Raw genomic sequence first — 20245 nt, 5'->3', positions numbered from 1 at the left:
GAAAAAGGTTCTTCAGCCAGAGGGTGGTTGGGCACTGGAACAGGCTCCCCAGGGAAGTGGTCAGAGCAGCAAGCCTGGCAGAGTTCAAGAAGTGTTTGGACAATGCTCTCAGGCACATGGTGAGACTCTTGGGCCAGGAGTTGGACTCAACGATCCTTGTGGGTTCCTTCCAACTCAGCATATGCTTTGATTCTGTGAAAATTTACTTTCTACCTTGCACTTTCTCTGTTATGCTACTTTAGCATCAATAGATGCTAAAGATGTTCCTGGTTCTGATTCACCAGATGTTCTGATTTGTGACTTCCTTGTCTTATAGGAAGAAGAGTCCTACTCAAAGCTGTGATTTATCTATATCTTACTCAATTTGCTGATTTGAGCCCAGAACTCCAGGAACAAAATGTTTGATATGGTGTTCTGGAACCCCATGGCTCCATATTCATATCCTGTACCGTGGGTATGGAGCCCTACATTTTTGGTCTCTGTGAGGATTGTGTCTCCACCACTGAGAATATGATGGAGCAGTAGAGCTGGTTTGCCATACCACAGTCATAGTTTGAAGTGTTATTTTCTGTACAGCCATTTGAAAACAAAGTGACAAAATAAATGCCACATCTGATCACATTCCTAATATTTATCTATTTGTGCATCTCCCTTTCTTGCTTAATTCTACCACTAATGTTGAGCAACCATCACCTGTAACATTGATGTTCTTCCATACACTGGTAGACTGTTAAAGGTGAAAGAAAATTTTCCCTACATAAAGTGCAAGAAGCAAAGCCAATAATTTTAAATAGCCTATTAAAGCACAAAATGGGATGATTTTAATGCTATGAGCATGTATTGATGTAGACCATACTACTTGTTATTCTATATCTAGCCTAGTATACTTTCACAAAGATTGCATCTGGGTTGAGTATGTTCTCTAAATAAGTTAAATATCCAAGTGAAGAAATGAGATAACTTTTTGAAAAGCTGATTTTCACTTACAGATATCTTCTGAGTTCAACATCTGAATTGGTATCTGTATCAGCCTAGACACCAGAAGCCTCATTTCTCATAAACTGATTTTTGAAAAGTTTACCTCTTTGATCACAAAACCTGTGCAATAGTGGCACTACCTCAGTGAAGGTCAAATAATCATGAACATAATCCTGTGGCTTCAGACAATGAATTAGAGTAGTATCCAAGTAGCTTTTAATTTTTTATCATTTTAATATTTTGATTTTTCTTACAAGTTTTTTCTGAAAATAGTTCTGCTAATACTTAGTGCATGAAGAAATAAAAGAGTTTCCATCCTTTGAATTCTTTGGGAAACCATTAAATTTTTCAATTGTGTATGAAATGCAGCGTGTATATTCATGTGTGAGTACGAATCATCATAAATTTATGTAATGTATTCTGGAAGGGTTATCATACCCTTATTTTATCAAGGCCATAGTTGTGACTGGTTCTATTGATTATATTGTTATTTTACCATATGACAATGGACCTGCTTCTATCACCTTCAGCAGCCATTCAGATTATGATGAACTTCTGTGAATGTGGCACTGCATGGACCTTTGGCCCAAGATCACCATGGAGGGAACATGCCAAACTGCCCCTGATGACAGCGTCTCAGAAAGGAGTGTGACCCTTTGCAGCTGGCAACTGGCTGGGCAACAGTCCAAAGCATGAGCCCAGTTGTAACAGTGCACTCCAAGACTTGTTTTAGACAAAACAGGGTGATTTCAATTTATAAATTTTCAATTTTTTCAGTTTCAGTACAAGTTTCAGGTTAAAACTTGAAAGAAAATAAAAGTCATGGGGTTCTTTTGGTTGCTGATTTTTGTTTGTTTGTTTGTTTGTTTATTTGGCTAAACATTCCTCTTGCCAATCCTTTCTGCCAAGGGAAGGAAAAGAAAACCAACTCCAGGTCAAAACTGCTTTTCCTTTTCCTCAAGTTATTCTGTTTCATCAGTTCAATACACCTTTTCAACCTATTTTCTTTACTGCCCATCTTGCAATACTTACTCATCACAGTGCATAGTATAAGATCAAAGGATTTGGTCCCACTATTCCTGTATTCCATTAATTTTATAACCAAGTCTTGCTACCAAAGTGAAGCCCTAAATTCGGAAAACATTTCTGGCTTTATATTTCTGATGTTTAATTGAACAGACTTACAAGGTACATGTTATCTTAAAATGGATTGTTAATGACAATAGTTTACAATTAACAATAAAAAACCACACTCCAAACCCAACTCCTTTTGCAGACTATTTTAATAAAGGGATTATAAAATACAAAAGAGAGAGACAGGTAACCTGAGATGCAATTTTGGAATGCAAACTTTTAGTTCAAATGTGCAAGCTTGAACTTAACAAATGTCTAAAATATTTGAGTTTGTCAAATGGTGCCAAAATAAATCCTGTCTTTTCTAAAGACCATATATTTAGTTAGGCACTGGCAATGTAAATCTTTCAACCATTTCAAGTATTTGTTTAAAAGCCTCACAGAACACGTGGGCTCCCAACAAAACTGAAGAATGAAATGTTTAGAACACTGAAGCTCAACAGCTGACTTATAATCAACCTAATATGAGAACACTACTTCGATTTTTTGAACTTGTGAATACATTTTATTTACCGATGCATGAGAAGAACAAAGAAAGTCCATTTCTGCAGACCTGATGTGACAAGAGTCAGTGCATGTAATGCTGCGATCACAGCAAGCGCAGTATCAGAGAAACTGCCTGTCAGTGCTTTCATATGCCTCACAGTTTATTCCTGCATGGGAGGAAAATATTCTGGGATATAAATTAAAAGAAAAAAACAAAACAAACCTAACAGCCTTAATATGGAATTATTCTGAATGAAGGAAATAAAGGCACAGAGAAATCCTAGCTAAATAGATAGGAAGTTCATTTGTATACATGGATTAAAGATAGTACAACCCTTGATCACCCGCTAAGAATATATACAAAGTCAGTCTTGCAAAATGTCCAGTGATTTGGAATAAATAAACAAATAAATGAGCCCATGACAACATATTGACATCACTGAACTATTTCAAGAGGATGGTTTATTTATAAAAACAGTTTTAATATTCTCTTCCATTAATGATTAACTAATGAATTTTATTTTGTTGTGAATATGTTTAAAGAGGAATCAAACTGACTTCAGTTACAGGACTCCACTAACAAGACTGAGTTGCCTCTGAACTTTCAAATATCAGTTTTCCCAACATTAGTACAGAAAACCATGCCACCACTTTTGGGCTGTGGGCTGAATGAAAAATAGTACTAAAAGACTAAAGGTCCACCGTTCTTTTCTGTTAAAGTTGATTTGTCACAATATTGTTAATTAGTGAGGGCTTAGAGAAGGCTTACTAGGAATATAATTACAGCGCTGAAAAGCATTAATAATGCTCTTATCCCGAGCCAACATGATGCTATTTACATATTTTACCCTGGCATATACCAGAAATGGCTCCCGATGCATAACGTGCCGCAGGATCATCAAGAGAAAGACACAAAATCTCAGAGGGGAAGGACGTTTCTGAGTATCTCTGTGTTCTTCAAGATAGCAGGGACCCTAATTTGGCCAGTAATTACAACCATCACCATAAGCATCACCTTGGTGAGCCACCTTTCATCATGAACTGTTGTTCCATTGGGAGGGAAATGAATTGCTGCTCCTGATACATAATTGAATGCAATCTCATCCTTCTCTCATATATCAGTGACAATTGCAGTGACAATTGCATTTTTCTGCTGTATAAGGGCAGGTTTCTTTTCACTTTCAGAGCTCTACGGAGACATCAATCTGTTCTCAATGAATAAATCATACAATAAAAGCCAATTAACCCATGTTATCATTATCGTCTATTTCTACTCACTGGAGCAGAATTCCTGCCCTTGTTACACTGAAAGGCAAAAGTCAGACTGGGCTCAACAGGGCCAGAAGTTCAGCTGAGGGCACTAAAGGCTGGGCCTCCATTACCAGGCCAATGTGACTTTTGCTGTTCACTTTAGTGGGTGAAAAAGCTGAAGTGTTTTGACATTAGCCCCACAGATGCTTTTGCAAACTCCCTGGAAGAGCCCAGGAACCTCTTCAGGGACTGCAAACTGTTAATGACAGCCAGTAAGGAATTTGCCAAAGACCACACACTAGGTTGTAAGCAAGGAAGAGTGAGAACCCAACTGTTTCTGAACCTTCACCTCTCAGCACAGTAAATTTCCCAAGGTCCTTTTCAAAGAACACAAACATTTCCAACTGAATTTTAAAAATCAACACCTGTTTTAATTATGATTCAAAGACATTTATCTACATTTGTCATTTCTGACAAAACACCCTAACTAAAATGCTCACCTAATTTCAGGTGGCTTTGTACCATACATAAGACAGAGTTGGGAACTATTTTTTCACTTTAGGTACAATGTGTCAAAAGGAAAATTATGAAGGAAAACTATCACTTAATTTTACCGAAACAAGTATTACCTGCAACCAAATCTATCTGGCATCATGCCTGCTAGATGGTTTTTGCCTGGCTAATCCTGCTTTTCCAAACAAGAGCTGGGCGGAAGTCAAACACTCTGGTTGTATGAAGTCTGCACTCACAAGATTATTCACTTGGAGGCAGAAATACCTGGGGAAGGTGAGGAGGAACAGCACATTCACGCATGGAGAACAAGCCTTGATTTAGTAAACTTGCATTTTCAAAGCAAACACCTTCCTCATCCAAAGATGCTGAAGAGTAAGAGGGAAGATCTTCAAAATGAAAAAAAGTAATTCAAACTTAGATTAAAACAATATGTAAGAATAAATGTATAATTTTCACAGTGAAGGAGAAGTAACCTCAAGTTACAGGGATATTTGTCCCAGAACCCGAGTTCAAATTCACTAAGAAATCACCTTGAAGAGGCGCCTAATTTGGAGATGGCAGTATTTCATACCACCATGTGGAGATGCTGATGATACTATGCTACAGTGAGTATTAAAAAGAAATTGTGAGAAGAGATGGAAGAGGAGCTTGTGGTCACCAGAGAATGCATGCTAAAACAACAGATGACATTCAGCATCCAGAAATGCGAAATTATGCATTCCGAAAACAGTTCTGTCTTCATACACCTTATGATGAACTCCGAGCTGAATTGTACAACTGAGGAATGAGATCTAAAGTTGTTGTTATTAATACACAAATATCAATACCAATAAAAAAATATGTCATAAAGCAAATCTAATGCTAAAAATGATTACAAACAGCATAGAGAATAAAACAGATAACATCATTATGGCATCAACCAAAGTCACTTTTTTCCGTATCTTGAATACCAAGAATAAACCTGGTTGTATCTCAGTAAAAACACTGCAGAGCTGGAAAAAACAGATTAGCGTGACAAGGCCAAATAAAAACATGAGACAGTTCCTTTATATGAGACTAAGGTTTCTCTCTGGAAAAGAGAAACATGGGGGAAATGATGCCAAATATGTAAAATCACAAGGGATATGGAAATAATATGAACAGGAATGGTTACTCACCATTTCTCTCATACAAAAACTAGGTGATAGCAAATGAATAGAGCTGATTCTAACAAAGAAAAGGAAATACTTCTTCACTTAATGCATCACTAACTACATAAGACCTTATCACAGGAACAAGTAGATACTAAAAATTTAAATGGAATCAAAAACAGGTCATGAAAAGATGCTGCTAAATACAAACACAACATCTCTGGCTTAGAAAGCCCCTAAATAACAAATTGCTGGGAGACTAGCTGGGAGAATGGTCACTAGTGCTGGTCTGACTTTATACCCTTTCCTGGGCATCTTCTGTTTGTTATGGCCAAAGGCAGTCTTTGGGTTTTGGTAAAGAACAATATAGTAGTCCTTACATTTTTATCTTTATTCCTTCCTCACTATTTCCTTAGAGCAGAAATGGTTCAGCAGCACTGACAGCTCAGGAGATCTTGCCATTCACTTAGTGCACTAAAGCTCAATGAAGACAGTAGGACAAGGAGCAGTTGAATCACCCAAAGTGCTGAGCAGCAGCACAAGGGTGATGGTGAAGGAGTTGGAACCTGGGGGTGGCAGTCCTCTGGTCTGGAAGCATTAAGCTTTCTTCCCATTGAATAGGCGTGGGGGAGAGGCTCCAGACTCACTGGCTATCTTAGGGTTGACCAAAGGTCAAAAAGGAGAATTTCAGAAGTTTCTGGAATTGACTTGGGTAAATTTGGCTTTGAGGGATGCTACTTATCTTCCTGGAAGGGGTTAGGTCTGGTCACCTGAAACTAGGGGGAGCTTAGGTCTGCAGATGAGGAAGGTTTAACATGTAATTGTTTGAAAGAAAAAAACAGACATTAAAATGTCTCTCTACTCAAAACTAAAATTTCATTTTCTCAAGCTAGACTGCACTATTAAAACATCTTTACAAGCAAGCATTAAGAGAGAAGGCCATGAAACAAGTTAAACACAAAGCAAAACAGGCGAGTGGAAACCTTAGGAGCTACATCCACCTTGCCTGAGCTGGCTGGCTCTGGGAGTATCTTAAAGCCATCTGGCTCCTGAGATTCATTACTTAATTTGGGCTGCTTAGAGATTGCAGTTGCCTTTTTGAGCAGGTTTATATGAGTGCTGACCTGACCATTCATACAGGGAGATGGTTGGGTCACAAACATAACTATAGGTCCAACTCTCCTTTATCTCTAAGGTCTATAATGTCTGTCTGCCTCAAATTTTCCTCTTCAGCCCTCAGATTTCCCCCTCCCTGTAAGATTCTACCTTTCAACCTTTGAGTTAAATCCTAGGGCACTTCATGAGTAAACAAAAGAAGGGGGCTGGCAGTTTGGCCTGAAACTCAGCCTGGATGGTAGTCTCGCACTGCAGAGCAATCAGAGGTCTATAAGACGCAGGCAAAAAGTCTTGCAGGAAAGGGGTGAGAAAAGATGAACATTGAAAAGGAGAATTTTGAATCTGTAAGGTGCTTTCTGAATATCCGAGAGCTTTTCCTTATAGGAAAGGACAAAGGAGTGCCTGAAAACAATATAGGAAACTTCCTCCAGTCTCTGAGATACTGTACAGTGTCACAAGGCTTTCATGTTGCAATTTATTGAAATGCACCTGTACTGAAACCTAACTGTAAATTTCTTTTAATGTACTCTGAAAATGCCATGTACTAGCATAAGCTATTCAACTGTTGTATAAAGTATACATTTATTCCGCCCTTTGATGTAGCCACAGTCACTAGCTGCAATTCAATGGGCTATGAGTAAGGAGCAAAAAATACCCAGTATAGTAGCCAGAGATGTTTCTTGAGTGTCAAGCTACTTTATCAATTATTATATTTAATATACAAATACTGGACTGTTTGCAGTCTCATAAATAAGAAGGAATTCAAATTTTGAAACTGCTTTGCAGGATTTTGAACCTGAAGCCTGCAGTATTTAAAAAATTGATCAAGCTGTGCCTTGCAGAAGGCTGTACTGAGAGGACAGACTGTTAAAATAAGCATCTACATCATTTTTCACAGTACATAGTGCCACAATGCATTTGCTTAAAAACAAATACATGTTTGCAATGAAACATTTCAACAAATCACAAAACTCAGCAGCAAAGTAGTTAAACATTTATGATTTGATTTTATCTCAGCTTGGAATGTCGCTGGAGTGTCCCACTTCTAACAACTGTTTGCTAAGTTAAGGCTTTAGTGTTTACACAGTGCTGAATGAAGCAGCCTGGTCACCAGATGTGAATGCTTCCTTAGACTACAGCTTTCAATCAGATCACGGTCCTAATGGTCCCTGCTCCAACCTTCTTCCTCAGGACGTCCACCAGCCTTTCCAACCTGAGAGGGGGCAGGGGAGAGGGAGAGGAGAGAAAAAAAAAGGAAGCTAATGTTAGGAATGTTCTGGCTGAAAGAGACAGTGTTTGCACTGAACCAAGCTGTCCTGGTGGTGGTCACGCTCAGAAACAAAGCACTACTGTAAAAGACAGACATTAAGGGAAAATGCAGACAACTTAAAGAAAACTTTTTAACCTACAACCCAACCCATTTGCAGTCAGTGAAATATATCAGCTCACTTTTCTTTTGTAGTATATGTAGTATCTGAGGTCCCCATAAGGCATTAACACAAAACTGTGCAGCAATCCTGCAGCACGTATACACTTTGGTGCAAGCAGGACAATCAATTTTTGTACTTTTTAAAATATAAGTGGCCCATGGCTCTTGTTAAATGTAAACTTAACTGTTACTTCCTCTTAAAAAAATATCTTGCCCATTGTCCAACAGATACTTCTATTGTGCCGTTTATAAATTTATGTCTAAAACCCCCTGTGGTTTATGTCAAAAACTTTTTCAAAATACTCAACAAGACGAGTTTCTGAGGGTGTGGATGATGATATTTTGAAGGTGACCTGGATGATTCTTGTGTCGACACAACTACAGTAAAACTAATAGTCTAAATAAGTAGGACAGAAAGCTGCATAATCCTGTCTTAGCTTTAAGGCACAGGCTATAAGCATGTTCAGAATCTCACAGGCCTAATTTGTTCTCTGCTTTTGTTAAAGTATGTAGGCAAATGCAAAGGTCTAAATTTGTTCAGCATTTTCTGTCTGCACGTGTTTATCTCCAGCACTCCAGTAATCACTGATTCAAACTGTTTCTTTAATTTGTCTGTATTTTATGGAATCCTTCAAAGAAAGCTCTCTGACAAATCAACTATCTATATAAAGGCAGATCCTCTGTGTAGCAGAACACTTTTAGAACCATGTCCAGATTATTATACACACAACCTCCATAACAGATAAGTAGACTTGCAGCTTCAAATAGCTGTATTCACTGGTACAAAGTTGAACATTTTTTCTTATCTGAAAAGACAATTTTTTTTTTGTTTTTAATATATATATATGATACACCATGAGAAATGCAGATAGGAAATAAAAATAGCACAGCTTTATCAAAATTGCAAAATCCATTTTATCTCATGGATGCATTAGTAACTTCAGTGCAGGTAAACTAGTTAACATGGATTTATTGCCACAAGTCGTGACTAATGCTCTTGTTTTCCAGGAACCACCAAGCACGATGAAGCTACACCTTTCATTGTACTCACCAGGTGACTTAATTCCTGAAATGAGATTAAGCATTCACCACCCAAATGTAATCATGAGACACCAGGAAATGTATGTGGAAAGTTCAGCTAGTTCTAGCTGTTCCACAGGGACTCTAAGAAAGCACAGGTGAAAAACTACTGCTTACATACTCCTCTCCCTTCAGTTTTCCAATAGTTGCTTTTACTTCTTCACCATGTTTTTCCTGGTTTTGTAACATACATCTACTGCACTTCTTTGTCGTTATGGAAGCAGCACCCAGACAGCCATAACTCAGTGCAATCAGTCCATGCAAGTATAAAGTCAGGGATTTCACAAGTTACTCGTTCCTGAAAGTTTTCTCACAGAATCAATGTTTTCTGAGTTCTGAGGGTTTTAACTCAGTTACTGACAGGTCACAGTTTCCTCAGCCTTCCCTTACTGGGAAATTTCCTTGTTAAATCAGTTGTCAGTCTATGTGCAAGTTCAGAAACTAATGGCAGTTAGTCCTCTCTTTTAGCACCATGTATATTCAGAAGCATGCAGCTTTCTCAGACACTTTAAATATTGCTGTAGGTCTCACATTAGCACCCTATCTAATGTGCTTCATGGACATAAAACACTGAAGAAACATTTCAAAGTGTTTGGACCAACAGAAAGTTCGGGCTGCAAATTGTTTTTCTGGGAGACAGCATAAAAATAGTAAAATTTGAGATCATGGCTTATAGAAATACTGTGTGGCTTATACAAGGGGCGGGGCAGGGCAGATATGACTTCAGTAATTGAGGCTCTTTTTGGGGAGACACAGGTTGGAGGTCACTGCCTAGATACTGTCCTACGATTGAGTTTAGATGTGCACCACTCTGTGACCAAGCAATGGCACTGCACACCAGAGCAGAACAAGTCAATGAAGAGCTGCCCATGTTTGAAGAGAAATATCACTGGGATGAAAGTAGCTGTCTTCTGTTTAACCTTGAAACTGTCAGGCTTCATTGAAAATAATGAGGCTTAACAATCATAGCTTCTGCTTTTCAAATGAATGATGACTGAAATCATCAAAATGAGGTATTCCTCACCAAACACAAACCACGTGGGGCTTATTTGCCTTTTGTTTCAGTCATGTGTGGATTTTCAAATGTATTTATTCTCTATTAGAAGAAACAAAAAAGCAACAGTGGATTAAGATACTGTGCCTTTGAAAGAGATTTAAACAATAATGCAAAAAAGAAACTGTAACAGCTATTTATAAGGTAACAGAGGGCAAAATTCACCCTTACACAGATACAAGACCCAATATACCACTGAAATCCCAGTTAAGCCTACAAAATAATGCCATGGGCTGAATGAGTAGCTAATAACTCTTGATACAAGCCTCAGGGGGCTTTTTGGAATGATAATCCTGGACTCCTTGTTCACCAACAGCCCAACTCCGCCATCCCAACTCACCCTAAGCAACATTTTTCTTTGTGAGGAATAAAAGGCTGCTAAAAAGGGTGTTTGTGCCAATGAGGTGCTACCTGCAAGGGATGAGGGTGGCAGAGTCACCCCTTGTCCGTAAGGCTTTGTGTCTTGCCTAGTGGGATGCTACAGGCAGCTCCCTCTGGAGACTGAGCATATTAATCTGTGAAAAATTGCAGTAATAGTCTAATACCTCAAGATCAAAGATAACTTAAATATCTAAACAGAAGAATGGAAGGTGCTGGCAACTAGTTTCAGTGTTTGCAGAGTTTTATTTAAAATACGGAAGACACTGACTTGAAGAAAGCAGCCTCTGTTACTTTGTGCCACTATGATATAACTGCCACTAAAATTTCACCAAATTTTACTTAAATGAAAGCAGCACTATGTTTGATTGTATTCTAAGACAAAGAATTAACAAATTTGTGTTTTTGCTTATGAAGAGTCCTCACACTATAAACTAAATGTGCAATAGGACACCTTCTCCTATGGTGTAAGGAAGGACACTCACTGAATTTGCATCTTGTGAAGCAACCAAACAAGTAATTCAAGAAGAAACTATACTATAGATCAGATAGAAGAATGATATGGTGGTTGGGCCACTTTGTTGCAGTGCTGAGGGTTCAAATGTGCAAGGACAGACACCCATCTTTAGGAATGTTTATAAAAGCCTCTCAAGGGATCACTCCCCATTCTCACAGATTTCAATTTATTGCTTAGAAATTTTGGAAAATCACAGTAGGTGACCATTATTTTTTGGCACTCCAATACTTCTAGAAAATCTGTCCCTTAACAAATAAACTCTCTTAATAAAAGTCACTTCAGTATTCTCTATACGATTACTGTGAGTATAATGTAACATATGAAATACAGGAAAGAAACCATGGATTCAGATGGATAGATACAACTTTGGTGTTATTTACAATGATTTGCACATATCCAAAGTAAAAAAGTCCTGTGCCTTTCAGGATATATGGAATTTGGATCCAAGAAAAGCACAAAAATGAAGGCTAGAAACAATCTTTATCTACACTACTTCTGTAATGTTCACCTTAGTGCTTCCATGAAATGGAAATTAGCAAGAGATGCAATGCTGTGAAGAGTCTTGAATTTCTGTGGCTTAATGCTTCCTCTATACAAATTTGGAATTAAGCAGTTGAATCTGTGTTCTAATATACAAATAAAAAGATTCCCACAAGGGGCTGGCTGCTATGACATTACTGGTTTAATCTTGTACTTTTAAATGTGTTGCTAAGCTTTAAGAAGATCCTCATCTTCATAGGAATGCTACCTAAACAGGAACATTGGTAGATGTGTCTTCCCCAAGACAAATTCTCAACAATTTTCAACTCTTCTTCCAGTTATTTCAAAATTGTGTTCCCTTATCACCTATGCTCACAGCTGACAATGTCTGGATGGAGCAAATGTTGCTTTATGGAGTGTTCTTACAAAACTCCTGAAGTACTTGACAGTGTGCTCTGATTTTTAGCAAAGCCTTACAAAACTTTATTTCCATGACAATTTTGGTTTTAGAATCAGTTCCCATAAAGCAGACTTAAAATCCTAAATGAGAGAGAAGTTTGTTCCAGGAGCCCAGAAGCTGAACATATAGGTGCAAGTGTTATGTACTGATCTCTACTGCTGATTCTTATGCACATTTTTGGCTTGCTCTCCTCTTTCATGTATTCTGCTGAAGAAGTCTAGCTCTAAACTGTTGTTTGGGATCAGTAAAAACTCTGCAACTGCGTAAATCCACACAGATTGGTACATCCTTCCACACTCCTCCATCTCTGGCTGAAGGAACTCAGCCCAAAGGACAGCAGTGGTTGTTATCCACAAGTTTTGAATATGACAGAGTTATACAGTCACTGAGTGATCTTCTACCTAATCATGCCCCAGAAACAGACAAAATGGATACCCAGCTGACAGAAAAGGGCATCCTTCAAGTAGCCTGTGTCCTATCTGCAAAGCAATATATAGACTAGCTGAAAACAATAGTTTCTACCTGCAAATGGAGGAGTTAAGTGATAAAAACAAAACCATCCTGGATTTTGAAATGCTATATAAAGGCTTATAAACCTAAACTATAACCCTTGGCTATCTTTCCAGTAGATAAGATTAGGTTCAGGCTATGAAGATGGCCTTGCATGATTTCTAACTTCTTGTGGAATGCATTTTGCTAACAAAAGTTTCATTTAGAAACCAAGCATTTGAAAATATGTGACCTCACAGTCACCATGCTACACAAGCATTGCCCTCATACCTCTGGGTGGTTCAGGAAATTTTGAATTATTCTTATTCCTCAACTCAGGTACTATTTTTGCCACCTCAAAAGCCTGCTTTTTGAACTATAAAGTTTGATCAACTCACTAAGGAATACTGTCCATTGCATTTAATGGTGATGTATCAGTGTGTAAAAATTCCTTCACAAATGGTCATAGTGATAAAGAATACATGTGATTCTAATGCACCAGGCTGCCTCTCTGTTCTTAACAAAGCTCTCTTCATATCTTTTGGATTAGAGACTGGGTGTCTTTCTAAACGACACACCGGAGTTTAGTGATGCTATTTTAACCTGATGCAGGCATTACTGAGTAAAATTCAGTGCCCTCTGTCAAACAGGTGTCTGAACAGACTGTTATTAATCATTCTTTCTGGTCTTAAAACACAAGTCTTAGAGCCTGATTTAGGAGCATCAGTGAGCTTTAAACTGTGGTAGACCGCAGGGTTGAACTGACTCAATACATGTACTGCCACCAACAACCAGCACTGTAATGTCACTCCAAAAAGTATTTTCCGTTAAACTTACAGGCCTTAGATTTGGCAGGGCAAACTATTCTGTCTCTGAAAAGCACTGTCACCAAACAAGCATTCCTACTAAATCCCTTTCAGCATCTTCTCAACCCAAAAGACTAATTCTGTATATGATTAAACTTAGAAGCAAATATAGCCAGTTGGGCTCCTGACAGCAGCAATATTTCAAAATAAACCTGGCTTAGACAGGCCTTGGCTAAAATATTAAGCTTTTATCTGTGCTCCACAATAACTAATCTTGTCAAACTGTTTGTTCTCTACCTTCTGTTTGGAAGATTATGAGCTAGCTCACCATTACTATTCACCTTGTGCCATCACTAACAGTAGGAAAAGTGAGCAGTAAACACAGTTGGTCTATTTTGACAGCATTTCACCCTACTTTGCATTGATGTAGGTTGTTACACAGGATAATGCAAAATCAGGACTTTGCTTCTGTGCTGGATTTAATGCCACCTTGCAAAAGGTATCACTTCTTTGCTTTCAAATGCTTTCTCAGGGCAGCATATGCTGATTGCCAAAAATAAATGAGCTTATGAGAAAGAAAAATAAATCCTGAAACAACTACACTGTATTTCAGTACATTGAAATCTACAACATGCTTATCATACAAACCAGACTGCTACTACTGGATGGACCATTCACATCTCAGCATGTGGTTTATATTAAAGCTAAAAGAGAGGATATATTGGCATATTTCAAGCCAAACGATAATCATTGGATTATTTAATCAGATCACGGAATTTCTCCTAATTACTTCAGCTTGAATTCAACAGTTTACATGGCAATTTTATGCGAAGTTTACTACTTGTAATTGTTCTAGAAAAACCTTTTCTATGCATCCTTCCATAAGCTTGAATTACTTTTAGCACTGACATATACGGTTTCCACACATTTGGTGTTACAGCTGGTCTCTTTTTTAGGAGAAATCTTGACATTGAAGCCTACTCCTTACAGTGGACTTCTTACATTTCCATGAAGTTTATGCTGATACGAATAGGCAAGGGTTTATTGGATTTTCTTCCCAAATACTTCCTGGAAGTCTGTGTCATCTGCTTAGGAAAAACTAACAGTTTTACCTTATGCTAATATATCTGCCCCACAGAAAGTATTCCGCATAGTATTTATTCATTTGAAGAGGGAAAAATATTAATTCCTCACAACTCCCAATGAACAACACTAGTCCTGCCCACTGGCAATGGTTTTCAGTATCATTAGAGTGCCATGAATCACAGCAAGCTTATTTTGGCTCTGAACTGTTTCTCACCTTCTTCTTGAGAGCAATACAATCTTAGAAAAGCAAATACTCTTTGCTTTGAATGCTCAGAACATGGATTGATGGTCAAACTTTTAAGTAAAGTGTTTAAAAGGCATCAGGTCCATTTTGCATTATGTGCATTATGTGGCAAAATAGAATACAGAGAAGTCAAATGGTTGGTGAAGTTTAACCAACCAAGAACACTGAAAAGCCCCACACATTTAATTTTATGTATAGGTAGTCCTGATCTGACCTGGGTTCCTCATGTGCACAAACATAATAATAATAAAACAGTATCCTGCTGAATCAGAGCCTAAAATTGCTGGATACAGAGTCCTTCTCTCTCAGCTTCTCAATCTGTGTTCTGAACCACGTCAACTGGCAACAACTCACCAGTTTTCTTATTCTATATCCAACTGAGGTGCATTTCAGGAGATGAAAAAAGGACCTACTTTATATAGGATTTTGGTTTGTTCTAAATCCATCTTCAGGAATATTTGAAAGCAAAGTCAAAAGTTAATTATCAAAAACAAAGAGCATTTCAACATGCTTAAAAGAACAGGATTCAGGATGCAGGATGAGCAGATTGATATACATTTACAGATTTGCAGAGAACAATGTTATTAAGAGACTTTAAACTTCAGAAGTATTACTCTGAAACCACCACATTACACCTTTCTGTGTATTTCAAACAAGCCTTCCTACTTAGGCAAAGTCTGAACCTCTCAGCTGCCTATTCCAAGGCAGTCTCACCTCTTTTGGTCATGTTCTGGTCAAGTCCTGTTTACAATGGGTTTGTACAATTGCAAATACTGATGTATTATGGTGCTGGTTTTGGCCAGGGTAAAGCTCATTTTCTTCACAGTGGCTGGTAAGGGGCTGTGTTTTGGATTTGTGCTGAACACAGGGTAGATAATATAGAGACTCTTTTTAATGCTGACCAGAGCCAAGGCCTTTTCTGCTTTTTGTACTGCCATGCTGGCAAGGAGGCTGGGGGTGCATGGGAAGCTGGGAGGGGACACAGCTGGGACAAGTGACCCAAACTGAGTAAAAGGGATATTCCACACCATAAGACATCATGCTCAGTACATAAAGTGGTGGGAAGAAGCAGGAAGGGGGTGGTATTAACAGTGATGTTATTTGTCTTGCCAAGTAATTGTTATGTGTGATGGGGCCCTGCTCTCCTGGACATGGCTGAACACCTGCCTGCAGGTGAAAGAACTCCTTGTTTTGTTTTGCTTGCATGTGAAGATTTTGCTTTTCCATATTAACCTGTCTTTATCTGAACCCATGAGTTTTCTATCTTTTACCCTTCCAATCACAATGGTGGGGGAGTGAGCAAGTGGCTCTGTGTGGCTTGGTTGCTTGTTGGGTCGAACCACTACAACTACTCAGGCTGTTTCCCAAGTACATCCCATCAAAGCAAAGCTTTGGCAGACTCCTCCTCATATCATAAACAAAACAGACAACGTGAGATTTTTTCTTGATTTCACATATATTTTACAAACTTGATGCAGACTTGCTAGCTCTGGGGCAGCTTTCAATTATGTTCCACCCTCCTAAGGCGGTTCCACCTCATGACCAAAAGTAATTTGGAGCTTGTGGAGAGAAAATTCCTAAAACCATCATCAAATCTTTACATTTCACATTAAAAATAAGAGACTTTACATAGGTTTGATGTATTTTATCATCAATGTTATATTGTTCAAGCTGGAACGACTTCCATGTCACTGAGAGGACAAGAAACAATGGAAATGGGTTTGGATGTAAAAGCAAAGCATTTAATTAAGTTCCTACTTGAGGTAAGTCCTTCATAATGGGCTCAGGCTGAGAGTTGAATTCCCCACCACTCTAGTGTTTTAGGGCAACTCACACTTGGGTCATACTTCTGAGAAGTATTTCTAGAAGAAGAAAAGTATTATATAGAAAAGTATTTCTATAAGAGCAGTCTTCCCTAAAAAACTGACAAAAACCCATGGACAAAATATCCTTTCCTCCTCTTAGTGTTTGCAATATACGGATGTCATCACCATGAAGCTCACCTATTATGGTGATCGTGCAACAGGCCCCTATGCAGTGATAAAACCAGAAAAGATGACTAACTGCACTTTTACATACAAAAAAAAAGATTTCTAAAATATCAGCTGAGACTTACCATCTCAGACCAAAGTGTCTTCTACACATTTGTGGTGCTCCCTAAAATACTTCATGGGCTTTTTAAGGTATTATCAGCCATTAAGGCCATTAGGGTAAAAAAAAAAAAACACCTTTCCACTTCTAAGCTTCAATAGCATCTCTCCAAGTGGACAGACTGTCTCCAATTGTCTTCTGCACCATTCTAGCAACACAATTCACGTGAAATTTTTTTTTTTCACTGTCCTCCTGGACTTATTTTGCTCCATGATGCTGCCATCTAATTGGAAATGAGCTTCTCCTGCTCCAGGAAGGTGAGTGAATTCCCAACCAAGACTGATTCAGGAGAGAAGTGGACCTTCAAATAATTCTGAGGACAGCTTTAATTCTTCTGAACTGGTGAGCTTGCATATTCAGGACTTGGTGGCAATTTTGCCAGGTGGTGACATGAATGAGACTGATTTTGGGAGAAAAACCTTTTAATTTCTGTTGATGAAAACATAAAAATGTGGCTTTACATAAAGAGTAAAAAAATTCTTCAAAAGCATAGAGTAAAATCTCTATGTAAAAAAGTGTAAAAGTGAAATGTCTTCTGAGTGCATGACTTAGATATCCTTTTTATCTGATGTGCATCTGTTACATCCTTTAAATAATTTGTGATTATTTTATCAAAGACTGAGGTGATAGAAATGGACATATGAGCCACAGAATAAAGTGCTAAATAAAACAGTTTTGTTATACACATCTCCAATACCTGCAGTGTCTTTCACTCAAAGGCTGGATTCTGATACTTTCTATGGGCAAGAATTCCAGGATCTGAAGCTGAAATGATAAAATTTGGTCCTAAAGATTTATGACTTCCTACAGCTCAGTGTTTAGATCTAAATCCTTACACCCCCATGACAGCAATTTGCCAATAAACCAGCAGTGGCAATGATGGGGTTAAAGTTGTTGTGAGCTCTCATAAATAGAGTTGATGCTGCACTTCTACAAAATCTTGTTAAAAAAAATAACTTTATAGAAAAATCTGGCTATTAATTAACGACTCAGTGATAGATTAGAAACATGAACTGCAATTTCTTTCCTCAGATAACTAGCCCCTGCTTCATTTTAAGCACTGGAAAAATTTGAATTATTTCAAGTTTACTTAAAATTAAATACCTGGCTGGTCTAGTAAGTTATTTCTATTTGTTGTTGTAAAGAACCATCCCAGCAATTCTCTGAAATGTTATACGTAATTCAGAAGCTTCAGAAAGTCTGGGCTTTCTTTTTGAGCTTCTGCACATACATTTACAGTATTCAATCTTTTGCATATGTTAAGAAACAGTATGAGTATTAACAGAAAGAACCGCAAATTTATTTTTATTCCTTCAGCCAAGCCACAAATAAATGACTCTTGCAAACAAACCAAATACTATTTAGTAACGGCAATGTAAATGCCATGGACTTATTTTATTTGGATATAAAATATTAAAGTAAATGAGTATTTGCTGTGACACTCGTTTTATCATCTTGGAAAAAGAAAGCAAGTCTGAGAAAAAGTTCTCCTGCTGTTCTTCAAGGAGCACTCAATCTGCTGTTCAAAGTTATTTAATAATTTGTCATAGAATGGTTAACTATAAGCTTACAAATACTGTGTCAGCATGCTTCTTCCTATTGGGCAAACAACTTCAAAATCTAATTTGTTTGTGTTATTGGTCTTACTAAATATTAGTCTTTGCAAGTCTGGTTTACACCATTGAAGTTAACTATGCCAACATTCTGATTTTGTTCTGAAGTATTCCACAACAAGCTGATATTATACAATACAAGGCCAAGAGCTAGCCGATCCAGTTTACTGAGTATACTTAGTGTATTTTGCTACTGATAAATCAATAAAACCATGTTGTAATCTACAAACTTCCATCTCTGTGAAGCGGCTATAAGTAAACTGTAAATGAACACATAGGTCAAAAACTGGGATGCTGTGATTCTGTTGACTCTGAAAACATTTGACTTTCATAGAATACATTTTAGTGTTTGAGAGAATGAAGTTTCAGCACTGCTTTTATTTTTGTGAAAGGCTGAGATAATAAATATTCAAATGACAATAAATATTTGTGTTTATGTTGTAACTACACACATTTTAAGAAAACAATATCTGCACTGCAATCCGCAATTTACAGAGGTTAAGTAAAAGTAAACCACAGCTACAAAAAGAAAATAAATACTCAACTTAGACTGTATGTGCAGTTTTGCATTCTTCATCCATGCGAAACTCCCTGCAGCCAACGGATATCTTGGCTGTGCAAGGAATGCACAAAAGGCATACCTGACATTCCCTTTAGCTGAGATTTCTTGTCTTAATTCTGTTAAGTGCACCACTGAACATAATCCTGGCATTGATCATAAACTGTTGGATACTACAGGCCTCACTATAATTTATGACACCCAAAATATCCATGAGAAGGATATGCCATAATCTCCTCTGGCAATATCACACATTATAACTGTATAAGACTTTCAGCACTGATACTGCAACCTGCTCTATTAAGGGCCATCTTCAAAGAAAAGAAGATGTCTAAAGGTATTGTGAATTATTTGTAATACAAGGGGTCTCAGCTGCAGCAGTTCTGAACATCACCAAGGTCGTCTTTCAGGACTCTGGTATAGTGAACAGGATCTGCAGCTCCACATGTGCTCTGGACTGACACATTACTCCTCCAGACTGCACAGCGAACACTGCAGCACCACAGGATGGGATTTGCAACAGAAAGGTGCCCTAAACTAACCAAATAGAGCTGTTTTAATTCTTTTTCTTTTTTCTTTTCTTTTCTTTTCTTTTCTTTTCTTTTCTTTTCTTTTCTTTTCTTTTCTTTTCTTTTCTTTTCTTTTCTTTTCTTTTCTTTTCTTTTCTTTTCTTTTCTTTTCTTTTCTTTTCTTTTCTTTTCTTTTCTTTTCTTTTCTTTTCTTTTCTTGTCTTGTCTTGTCTTGTCTTGTCTTGTCTTGTCTTGTCTTGTCTTGTCTTGTCTTGTCTTGTCTTTTCTTGTCTTTTCTTGTCTTTTCTTTTTCCAGAGGTTCTCAAGATGCCTTCTCTAAATTAACCTGAGGGCACTAGTGTTTTTTTAAGATGAAAAGATAACAGCAGTGCTGCCAGTCCTCCTTTTCAAAACAATTATAAAAAATAATACTATCAGATAGAGTATTCAGCCAAAGTAAGGAAAACTTGTTTTTAACCCACATCTGTAACTTCTCAGGAGAGCAGTACACTTCAAGGCAGAAGAGACTTCTGTACTTTAATGCCATGAATTTCTACGGAAAAAAACATATGAAATGCTATTAGACCTGAAGATGTGATTCTGTGGGTGGTGATCAAGGATGCCCACTTGGAAAATGGGAGATGTTCTGATACTGGTTCTGTATTTATGTTCAGGAGGCACTGGATAAAACTGAGAAAAAGCCCTAAAGCTAAGTCTCGCTTAGAACCAAGTCTTGCTTCTCAGAGGTGAGTAGCCTTCTTGCTCGTCTCTGACCTGAGACG

The 20245-nt window shown here is 37.8% G+C and overlaps 1 protein-coding gene across 11 annotated transcripts in view; it reads right to left on the bottom strand.

The window, feature by feature from the left end:
- Window positions 1-2255: 2255 nt before the first annotated feature.
- Window positions 2256-20245, bottom strand: part of MIPOL1 (mirror-image polydactyly 1) — a 189777-nt gene continuing 171787 nt past the window's right edge. For all 11 annotated transcript variants that reach the window (XM_027880701.1, XM_027880693.1, XM_027880697.1 and 8 more), the window contains one exon: window positions 2256-7821. In XM_027880701.1, coding sequence (XP_027736502.1) covers window positions 7755-7821 — 67 coding nt within the window. In that variant the 3' untranslated portion in view covers window positions 2256-7754. The remainder of the gene's footprint in view (window positions 7822-20245) is intronic.

The sequence above is a fragment of the Empidonax traillii genome, unplaced genomic scaffold, assembly GCF_003031625.1.
Source record: "Empidonax traillii isolate 1590-97213 ecotype Southwest subspecies unplaced genomic scaffold, ASM303162v1 scaffold74:size2480735, whole genome shotgun sequence".
Classification (NCBI taxonomy): domain Eukaryota; kingdom Metazoa; phylum Chordata; class Aves; order Passeriformes; family Tyrannidae; genus Empidonax; species Empidonax traillii.
This window is presented reverse-complemented; position numbering and strand designations above follow the sequence as displayed.